The 11,732-nt window shown below is 24.5% G+C and overlaps 1 protein-coding gene and 1 non-coding gene across 2 annotated transcripts; both read right to left on the reverse strand.

Moving 5' to 3' along the window:
• Nucleotides 1-2,157: 2,157 nt before the first annotated feature.
• On the reverse strand, nt 2,158-2,229 carry Bm14535. Its single transcript has one exon. It is a non-coding gene; the product is annotated as a tRNA-Gln (tRNA).
• A 1,935-nt stretch (nt 2,230-4,164) lies between these two features.
• Bm12357 (conserved hypothetical protein,hypothetical protein) lies at nt 4,165-11,732 on the reverse strand (the record flags this gene model as incomplete). The annotated part of the gene is made up of 18 exons (XM_043082505.1): nt 4,165-4,263; nt 4,632-4,776; nt 5,017-5,207; nt 5,507-5,743; nt 6,027-6,221; nt 6,397-6,659; nt 7,133-7,332; nt 7,654-7,778; nt 8,007-8,189; nt 8,434-8,650; nt 8,939-9,093; nt 9,345-9,601; nt 9,834-9,991; nt 10,321-10,517; nt 10,583-10,721; nt 11,099-11,271; nt 11,378-11,496; nt 11,699-11,732. The coding sequence occupies 18 exons, from the start codon at nt 11,730-11,732 to the stop codon at nt 4,165-4,167; spliced, it is 3,087 nt and encodes a 1,028-aa protein (XP_042938439.1).

Raw genomic sequence — 11,732 nt, forward strand, 5'->3', positions numbered from 1 at the left:
GTGAAACAATAATTTAATGCATTGATTCATTAAAAAAAAAAAAAATTTCCAATTATATGTTTACTTTACATTTTGAAATGCATTTTTGGTAATAGTTTAATAATTGTAAAAATTTCATCGACTATTTTATCTATTCTGATGATAAAAAAAAATTCCGGAAGAAATCGGAAAGTTTATTAAATATTCAATTTATTGATTTACAGACTAAAAATATTGAAATATTACTTAATTTACATTGAAAAAGTTGAAAAAAAAAAAGGTTACTTGATTCATGAATATTGTAATAATAATTAATATTAATAATTATGGTAATAATTAATAATAATAATAATTAATATTAGTTTAACTTAAAAAATATGCAAAAGTTAATGGATTTTCTTTTCTATTCAAATGATATAATTTAAATTCTTTAAAGTTGAAATGAATAATTTATTTTATTGTTAAATTTTTATAGCAAAAAAAAAAAGAAATGATTAAGTTTAATTAAGTTTAATTTAGGAATTTTTGTATGCTTTACAGTATGGTAGGGCAGGATGCTTTTTTATCAAGTCGAGACTTCACGCATTTATAAGCGTACAAAGTTTAGATATAATTAATGATAAGAGATTCTTCTTTCTGATAAGAATTCAGTAAAGCATTCCTTTCTTTTTTTTTTTTTCTTTCTATATTGAAAACAGCATAAATTAAATTTGTTAGAATAATTTTTGCAAAAATTCGCTTACAAACAAATTAATACATTCATTTATCATAGTAAATTATAAATTTTAATTGAAAAGTTTTACTCATTTTTATAAAAATTTAATCTAAAAATGAAAAGAAAAAAAGAATTGCTCCATCATTTTATTTTTACTTTTTATTATTGTTTTTTTGTATTCGTATGAAAACAAAACAAATAATAATGGAAATATTCACACAATAAGCTTTTGTTACTTTTTTTTTCTCCACCAAAACAAAAACAAAAATCATTTGCTAGTAAACAATGTGTCATGATTTTTAATTTATTAAATAGCAATGCTCATTATATTATATATTTATTATATTTAATGTGCCTCTCTCTCTCTCTCTTTTTTTTTTTTTCAAAATAATATTTATCAAAATTTATCATTTGATAAGTGATATCAGAGTAAATGACTATTTGCTTATTATTTTAACAAATAATTTTATTATTTCAATTATTTTCATCCATCGCTTTCTTTCATTTCCTTTCACCCTCTCTCCTTCTCTTCCTCCCTCTCTCTCTCTCTCTCTCTCTCTCTCTCTCTTTCAATATTATAAGAAATCAATGATAATTATTGGGAGAAATATCTATGATATAATTGCAAGTATCCTGAAATTTTCTAAAAGAAATTTTTTTTTTTCAGTTTTCTTTTTCAAAAAGAAAAAAAAAAAAGCAATAAATTGATTTTATTAAAGTAATTTAAAATCATATTTATTTATTTTTGAATTCACTAAATAAAATTAAAAAAAAAAAATACATACAAACACACAACGAGCAAAGAAAAGAATATTCTGTTAATTTTAATTAATTTTATTTCTAAGAATTATCAAATAGACTATGAAATCAAAGTATGAGTGAAGAAATAAGTATTAAAATTAAATATGCAATAGGATTAAATAACGAATTTAAACAGTGCAAAAAATCGAACAGTCATTTTTGCATTAATTAAATAATGGCTACAATGTTTTACATTTTGCATGAAAATTGAAACTTCTGGATAAATTCATAGTAATCCAATAACCGGATGAACTCATATTACTTCACTTAACTTATCTGGATAGATTTATATTACTTCATTTATCGAATAAGTTCAAATTACTTCATTTGCCGGATAGATTCATGTACCGGATAGACTTATATTACTCCATTTGCCGGACAGATTCATATTGCTCCACTTATCGAATAGACTCATGTTATTACAGTTACCGGATTGATTAACATTGCTTTATTTATCTGACAGATTCGCAATAGTTTCAAGCCTTCACATCATTCTGTTTGGCACAACAACAGTGTTGGTAAAGGTAGGAACGTTCAATTCAAATGAAAGGTCACGTGACCTTTCGTACCTGCGACCTGCGACCCCACGAACCGGAAATGCTATTGCATGTTGCACGGCAGTTTGTAGCAAAAGCGCATGCCTATCCTCAACTGCATGAAGCAGGTCCCGGGGAGATTTGAACTCCCGTCGCAGGATTCAAAGTCCTGAGTGCTAACCACTACACCACGGGACCGTATGAATTTAAATCTCGATTATTTCAATAAAATAGTACATTATGCAAGTTGTTCATCTTAAAGTTTGATGCACCAAAGAAAAGATGACCTTTGACATTGTATGTAACAGCTGTCAATACCTGTTATTGTGTGAGATCTCGAGATCATTTTATTTTCAAAATTTTCACATTGAAATGGACGATAGCAACTTAATCTGATTATTAAGTGTAAAAGTTGTTGTAATTTCAATCGTTTTCTGAGAAAAATAAATGAATATTTCGGATAGATTCCTGTCTGTTCCTTTTGAATTGAAAAAAAAAATGTATTTTCTAAAAGTAATTTAAATTTTTATATTTAAAATTCACTTAATTTTTCCGGAAAGGAACTTATCATCGAACACTTTCAAAAAAGTTATCAATCAGTAACATCAATTTTTGGTGTAGATAACATACATACCGGAAAAAAAAAAAGAAAAATTCATAGAAAAACTCTAAAACATTAAAATAAACATCGTTTCTTCCTGAAATAATCTTTCAATATCTATGTTATTATCCTCAAAAATTCATGATATTTTTAAAAGTATTAAATGGGAAGTTTCCTTCCGGAAAAGATGAGAAAATTTTGGACGTAAAATGTAACAATTAAATAATGTTTTCTGTTTCAGGAAATTAAACACTAAATATTGCTGGTTGTAATTTTATGTCGGAAACAATCTGGAAGTCTTTCATGTTGTAAAATTTTTTGAACTTTTGCGCATTTAATGGTTTCATCAATTTACTTTAGATGTGTTTTTGGTACCAAAAAATGAATTTTTTTTTAAAAATAAATCTGTTTTAGATAGAAATAGTATATGTTAAATAAGTTTGAAAGTTATAATTAAGAAAGAGTAATGAGTGAAGTAATAGAAATTGAAATGGAAATATGAGTTGAATCTGTAAATCTTTTCTCTCTAATTCTAATTCATTATTAAAATTTCTTATATTTAAATAATCTCTATATGATCAGTTCTAACAATTGCTGCATTTTTTATTTCTTTTTAAATTTAAATCTGAGACATCTTCATTGCGGTATCTGAAAAATAGCATTTCGAGATATTTGAGGTAGTTGATCGATTTGAAAATTTATCAAAATAAAATTTTATTAAATATTCATTAATTAACAATTTGTCTTTCAATTTTTTTTTTTTTTGAACATCTTCTAAAATAAGAAACAGATGAAAAATAAGTTTGCGTATATGTATATCTGCACGAGAAGTATAAAGACTGAAAGAATATTTTACATAAATTGCTCTACTGTAATACAATTAAATTCCAAACAAACTTTGCTAATTTGGGCAGGTAAATCAATCAAAGGTAAAGCTCGAAGTACTAGCCTATGGGCAGAGAGAAAGATTTAAGTGAACTTTAAAAAATAAAATTTTAAAATAGATAAAAAAGCAAAAAAAAAAAGTTTTAAAGTTTTCTTGTTTAAAGCGTCCTAAATACTATTTCTAATTGAATTCTTGAAAATTTACGGTTAAAAATTGTTATCTAATAGCAAATTACTTATACAATAGTTTATGTGGACAGCACATAGGCTAATTAAATTTAAAAAATATTCAAATTAGCATATCATAAATATCTGAATAAGTTATCATCTCCACTAATTCTATCCTTTTGTGAAATTGTAAAATATCTTTTATAATTTTTTTAATATTTCTATTGAAATCATTTTTCCTTTTCTATCTTCTCCATTTCGATAATGTAACAAAAAATAAATTTAAGGCCAAAAGTAAATTTCACTGATTACAATTTACTTTCTATTTGGGAAATTCTTTTTTTTTTTTTTTTACAAATTAACGAATCAGTAACTAATTAATTAATTAATTGATTAATTGTCAAACAAACACCAATACTTAATGATAATTTAATTAATAATAATAATGATAATTTATAGATGACAATTAAGTTTTATTCTTAAACGAAATACATTCGTCCTTTAAATTTCTCCGATACTGTAACATATTCCTGTAATATTGTATCGCTATTACTCATTATTGATTGTGCGCAACCGTCCTGAAGGAAAAAAAGAAATGAGAATCGATTAATTTTCAGTTTGGCTGGAAATCATAGTTTGATTACATTTAATTATATTTCAAAAATTTAAATGATTCACTATAATTTCATTTTTTTTTTCTTCGCACTGAAAATTAAAAATTATTTTTTTTTTTTTTAAATTATCCATCCATAACAAATAATTATTTTGTTAATATAAAATGAAGTAAAAGTGACGAAGTAATTTTGAACAGAAATTTCTCACAAATTCATCATTATTAATTACCATTATCATCATTGTTGTATTAGAAAAAAAATAAAATAAATAAATAAATTTTAAAATTATTAATTAAAAGAACTGTAACTTAATAGAACTCTAAAAAATTTACTTTAATACTTTCTGCATCTGAAAGATCGTCGTTATCATCGATGATATGTTGTAGAGTTGTGATACGTCCTGCAGAAATCAGTGATGATAACGATGAGGAAATAAGTGATGCAGTATCTGATATTAACTCTGATTCATATACACCCCTAAAAATAAACAAAATATTTATTTTTATTAAAATATGAATAATGAATAATTTAAATTATTAAATTAAGAAATCTAAACATTTATGTAATGAAAATGACTTTTTAAAAAAAATAAAACAAAACAAAAAATTAAAATAAAATTTAAACATTTTAATCTCCTATGCTTTATCAAATATCATTGTAGTTATAGAAATGAAATAAGAAATAATTTTAAAACAAAAAAAAGAAAAAAAAAAATACATTTTTCGTTTGAGATGACATCGTGCACGTGTGGCGACAAGATCAGCGTAATAGACAGGTGCCGGAATAGAAACTGAACGAGCACAGCGTCCGTACGTATGACACATATTAAATGTTATTGATTGAAGTTCATCAGACGTGAATTTCGAATCATCCCAAAGAACGTGATAACGTGCTGGCCTAGAAGTACCCTGAAAATTTTACAATAATTTTGCAGAATTCAATCTTTGATTAAATTTCTAAATGTACTTATATTTTTCAATGTTTTTAAAAAATTTTACACTATATTGAAAATTTTCCAATTATTTCTTACAAATTACACTCTTTAATTTTGTATTTTTTGAAATTTTTTAAATCTTGATTTCAATTTTAATTTGATTCTATAAACTAATGTTTCAAATTGCTTTTTAATTATGCCTAAAAAAAAAAGAATAATAGTTGAAAAAGAGAAGAAAATAAATTGATTAAAAAATGAGAAGAGAATTATTACCTGAATACCAAAATGTGAGCATAGATAGAAGTCAAAACCTTCCGGTGAAACAATTCCTGTATCAATTACCGTACCAGGTGGAATATTTTTTGCTTTACCAACTGCATCGCGCGCAAACTTGCAAAACATTCGTGCATGATGGCGCTTTTGTACCACAATGTATGTAATTGGTGGTCGATAATCTGGTGATAACATCAAACATGCTGTACGAATACCTTGCATTTCTTCACGTAAAACCTGAAAGTAATAATTTTGTTTTCCTTTTTTACCTTTTACCTTTATAAGTGAAAAGTTTACTTTCGTCGTTTTTATACATAATTTTTTTTTTTTTTTTTTAAAGTTGAAATGATATATATAAACAGAAATAATATATATAAATATTTTATTATTAAACATGTCAAAACAAAGGAAAAAACAAACAAAGAAGCAAATTAAAAAACAAAAAAAAAACAAAAACAAAACAAAGATTTTTTTTCCTTTGCTTTCTAAAAATTAAAGCAATAATAATTCATCTAAATACCTCACTAAATTGTCCTTCAGATACTCCATCACGATAAACAATGATACGAATTGGTTTCTGATGTGTCGTTTTATAGAAGCTAACAAGACGTTCACGTATAGCATCCAAAAGATAAACAACTGATTCACGACATTTACGCTGGATTTTAATATTTGCGCCATATGATTGCGGATATAGATCAAGATTAGCTACAATCTACAAAATGAATTTGATAAATAATCATCTAATGACTCTAACTTTATTTGACTAGTATATATTAACTCTTTATAACTGCTAATTTGATTGTAAATAAATTTTAAATCAGAAAAAAAATAATTTATCTAAATTAAAAAAAAAAAAAAAAAAGACAGCGATGAAATTTTAGATATACCGCCGCAACAGATGGAATATTCTGTCGTTCCTCAAGTTGTGTTGGATGTGTGACATCAATTCCGATGACAAGAGTTGGCACATCGATCAGATATTTTTGAGTTATTGAATCAGCAATAACACGTGAATTAATCCCACCTAATTTCATATTCAATTTTAAAATTATATTACAACAGGTGGCAGATGATGGACGCACGACATTTTTCATTAGAATACATTGTGACATTATTCCATGTATCATATCACTGCATTCTTTTACTGTCACTGAAAGTATTTTACTTTTGTAATATTATATTTCAAATAATAATTATCAGCTATGACATCTCTTAAAATAATTAAAATTAGTAAATGTTACTTGACTGTTAGTAAATTATCAATTTAAATTGTTTTCAACTTATTTTAATCTTTCTATTCGTCTAATTTCTTCTAGCATTTTAACTGTCTATTAAAATTATTTTTTTTAATATAATTTATTCATTCAAAGTTTATTTGTTAATAAATTTTATCTTGTAAGAATTGGCTATTATGTTTTTTTTTTTTTTTTTTTTTTTTTTTGATTGTATTATTTTTAAATCGACTATTATAAAAATGTTTCTTTTTGATATCTGATATCTAAAATCTGAAACAAGAATAATAAAAAAAAAAAAAAAAAAAAAATTGTATGTATGTAAATTTAGTAAAACCTATAAATTTCTAAGCTAATAATACTAAAATTAAAATGAATTATATGACCCAACTATATAGGTCAGAATTTTTTGTTGGTAATACGACAATGACCAGATCACATGTTGTCCCTGTTTGCTTATATTCAGTTGCAATTTCATTAAATAAAATGACAATGTCTTCTTTGGTACGACCATATTTCACTAAATCAGGCCAATTTGGAAATTCCATTCCCATTTGAATAGCTTTTTGCATGAGTGTTTGACAGAATGCTCTAAATTGAAACTTTTTTTGAACTTAGAAATGATATAATTAATATAATTAGAAATGAAATAATTAATACAATTAGAAATGATATAATTGAAATTATACTATATTAATTTGAATAGCTTTTTGCATGAGTGTTTGACAGAATGCTCTAAATTGAAACTTTTTTTGAACTTAGAAATGATATAATTAATATAATTAGAAATGAAATAATTAATACAATTAGAAATGATATAATTGAAATTATATTATATTAGGTAAGAGAGAAAAAATAGTTGCAATGATATTATTTCATTATTGAATGAGAAAAGAATAAGAATTCACTAACTGTAAATGATTCTGCTCACGTGGACTAACAATTGCTATCATTGAATAGCTACGACAACTTGCAGGTAAATAAAGTTGTTGATTATCCATTGACCATGTACCATCTTTTGGTGTAACAATTGGATCCTAAAATTTGTTAAATTATTATATTTTTTTTTTTTTTTTTTTTTTTTTTTTTTTTTTTTAAAACTTGTTAAATTATTATTATAATTTTGTTTATTTACTTTTTATTTTTTTTAAAAAAAAATTATTTTGAATGAATTTATTTCATTGAAAATAATTTATATTAAATGGTGTAATTTTTGATAATATTATTGTTAGAAATAATTAATTATTAAAATGTTTAAATTAAACCGTTCTATGATTATTTTCACCAAATAGTATACGAGGTGGTGTTAATACACGAGCAATTGTTTCAAACATTTTTGGATTAATTTGTAAGCCAAATTCACGTAAGAATGGATCATATTGAAAGCCAGCTTGATCAAATAATGATGCAATACGTTGTTCACGTGAAATTGCATCAACAGCTGCCGCCTTCAAAAGATAAAATTTTCAATGCTTTAGATGAATATCAAAATATTTTATTTAATAAAATGTATGTATAAATATGTTATTAATACAATTATGCTTTAAAAAAAAAAAAAAAAAAAAAAAAAATGCAAAGAAATTAGAAATAACATTAAATGCTTAATAATTTTATAATATATAATCTGAAAAATTAAAGACTGAAAAAAGAGTTTTGAAATGATTAAAATGATTTATGAAATGTAATACATACTCGAATAATAGTTGATGTTTGTTTATCGCTTAATTTCTTATTGTATTTTTGTGGCGTATCAAGCATACAAACTTCCAATGGAAAATAAATATTACGTGTTATTGGACCAACGTGAACGCATGGTAATTTAGGAAATTTTAATTTATTATAACGTTCGTTGAAATAATCAGCTACAGTCATACGTCGTTCATTACCATCTTCATCTTTACCTTGAAACCTAAATTTTATATTTTCATTATTAATAAATATTTAAATTTGTCTTTAATATAAATTTCAATTAAACTTTTGATTCAATTTTGATAATTTAACAATATATAAAATTGGTTACAACTTTTTATCATATTAATTTTTTATTTTATTTTAATCAAAGAATACTGAGAGAAGATAATTAAATTTTGCTATTTTATAATTAATAATCTAATGAAATAGCATAAATATTAGACTAAAGTTGATCAGTTGAAAATTTTTAATTAATAATTTAATGAAATTATGTAAATATTAAAACCAAAGTTGATCAGCTGGAAGTTGAAGACTATTGATACGATAAACACGGATCATACCAGCACGATGTGAAATACGTACTTTAATTCCTTTTACAACATCACCAAAAATTTTTAACTCATGGCTACTCAATGAAAAATCTTTGTGTAATTTTTCAGGCTGTAAAAATTTTTTAAACTTTCAAAATTCATTTAATGTAAATGAAAAATTTTAAGATTCAATTAAAATTATGAAAATTTTTTTGCTTTTAATTCTTGTATTTTATAAAAGGAAAAAAAAAAATTTAATAAATTTGAATAAATAACATTTTTGCTTTATTCATTTCAAATTGTAAAATTGTTTTTTAATACAAAAGTACATTTGTAGCTAATTAAGAATAATTAATGCCATAAATTAAGAATAAAAATTACAGAAAGTGCTCCTCCCATAGAAATATGGCAGTTATAGTTACGACGTCGATTATTTACGTAACGTGAATGAGATGATGAATTACTGTAACCGCCATCATAACATGATCCATTACGTGCATTACGTGTGTTACTTGATGAAGTATCACGTTGATCTTCCCTTGAATTTGATCGACAATAATAACCCGATTTTTCATTTAATACTTCACACATAAATTGCACCAAAGACATGTGCGCTTTATAAAATGTTGTATGCGTTACTGTAAACAAAATAATTTTCTTCTTTGTAATGACAATTGATAATAGCGAAATCCGGAATAAAACGGAACTTTTTTTAATTTCCTATTTTTCAATATATATTTTTTTCCTCAATAATTTGTTATATTAAAAGTATGCATTGATCATTGATTGAATTATAAAATAATTCTTCAAATAAGCATTCAAATTTTATTTATAGCTTTGATTTCTACTATGGAAAATGATTGCACTAACCATCGATGTTAAGAAGCGGTTTCCAACCGACTGCCACATGCGCAGATGAGAAAAATCCAGTCCACATCTCTCTGCCACCTTCTAAATTTAATGCTGTACCACCATTCACCGGTAAACGATAGCTTGATGATTTGTAAACAACAAAATTTGCAGAATTTCTAAACAAAAATTTCAAAAAAAAATTTTTTTCAAAATTAAAAATGCTTCTTTGCATTGTAAAATTTTCAATATATAAATTTTGATAACTTGAGTTTAATTTAAATTTTGTAACATATATGTTTTCTAACGTAATACATGATACATGATACAATATTAGTAAAATTAGTATACTATTTTAGTTTGTTAATTATTTTGATTTATAATTAGGAAAAAAAAAAAAAGAAATAAGATTAAAGGTAATTTTTGTTTAAGTTATTTTTAGAATAAAAGTTGAAAATTCCAATAAATAATTAGAAAACAAAAAAAAAAAACGATAATTTAACCGAACTCGATATATGGACAGGTAAGTGATTGACGGAATATAATATCAATAATTTGAATTGGTGTTAAAATTCTTTCGTCTAAATTATTCGTCCTTGTGCGCCGCATTTCAATCAGTACCGGTCCAACACACTGGAACGAAACTGCGCAACGAGTATGTTCGCGTGAATCTTTTGCCAATGATACGTCACTTTCTAGTCGAATCTACAATAAATACTTTTTATATAAATAATTAAATTTAAATTTAAATTTAGAAAAGTTTAACTAACAGATGGACGTCCTTCAGGAAATTCAATACGTGTTGGAGTATATAATTGATGTGCTCCGTCATATGCAATAGCAAATTTATTTGGGAAATATTGACAATGATCCATTATTACTTTCCAAAATATCGTACGATTTTCCTCTCTATATTTTCACTTTTTTTTTTTTTTGTTTATAAATTTTCAGATGCATTTGTAAATATATAAATAATAAATTATGTAAAATTATTACTCTTACTGAAAGTTATTTATTATATTTTACCGGAATTAATTAACCAAATTTTATTCCTAAATAATCTTATATCAAATGTTATAATTGAATAAGTAAATTTATTTCTAAATAACCTAATATCATAATTATTAATTAAATGAATAATCTTACTCCTAAATAGTAGGCAAATTTTATCAAAACTACTAAAAGAAAGAAATTGAATTTCACAAATAAATTTATTACTCTTACAGAAAAATAAAGTATCTTGGAAATTCTGAAAAAAAAAAAAAAAAAAAAGGAAAACGATAAACCTGTCAAGTTTTCTGGATCCCGGATGATGAATTTCTACATGATACTGTGTAACCATCATATTATTATTAACAATGCCAACTTCGAAGAAATTTGATCGAATTGCAATTTGACGTCCAGCACGACCAAAATCCGGTCGAGAAGCCATCTCACGAAGGTTCATACATGCCAATTCCTAATTTAAAAAATTTTTGATGGCATTTAATTTCATTTATTTATTTCTGAATGCTGGCAACAAAAAAGAAGAAAAATTTAATCGAATTTTAAAAATAGTTGAATACCTGAAGTAATGGAGGAGAAAGATCACGTGGTGATCCAGTAAGACCTGATCCACATCGAGATCCTGATGACGGTGAGCTTTTACGCTGTGAACCGGATAAATGCTCAGGTGAATGAATCCCTGAAACATTTTTATCTCGTTTTTTTTTTAAAAAATTTTATATGTCTAAAATTGTTATATAAAAGAAAAGAAGGTTAATATTCAGTTTGAAAGAAACAAAATAACTCATTCAATAACTTATTTTTGTTAAAAATATTAAATTAATAAATTAAAATTCGATTATTATTATTATTAAATTAATAAATTAAATTATTATTCGAACCCGAATCACCCGCATCCTTATCACAATTCCCCAT

The sequence above is a fragment of the Brugia malayi genome (genome assembly GCF_000002995.4).
Source record: "Brugia malayi strain FR3 genome assembly, contig: Bm_v4_Chr4_scaffold_001, whole genome shotgun sequence".
NCBI lineage: Eukaryota > Metazoa > Nematoda > Chromadorea > Rhabditida > Onchocercidae > Brugia > Brugia malayi.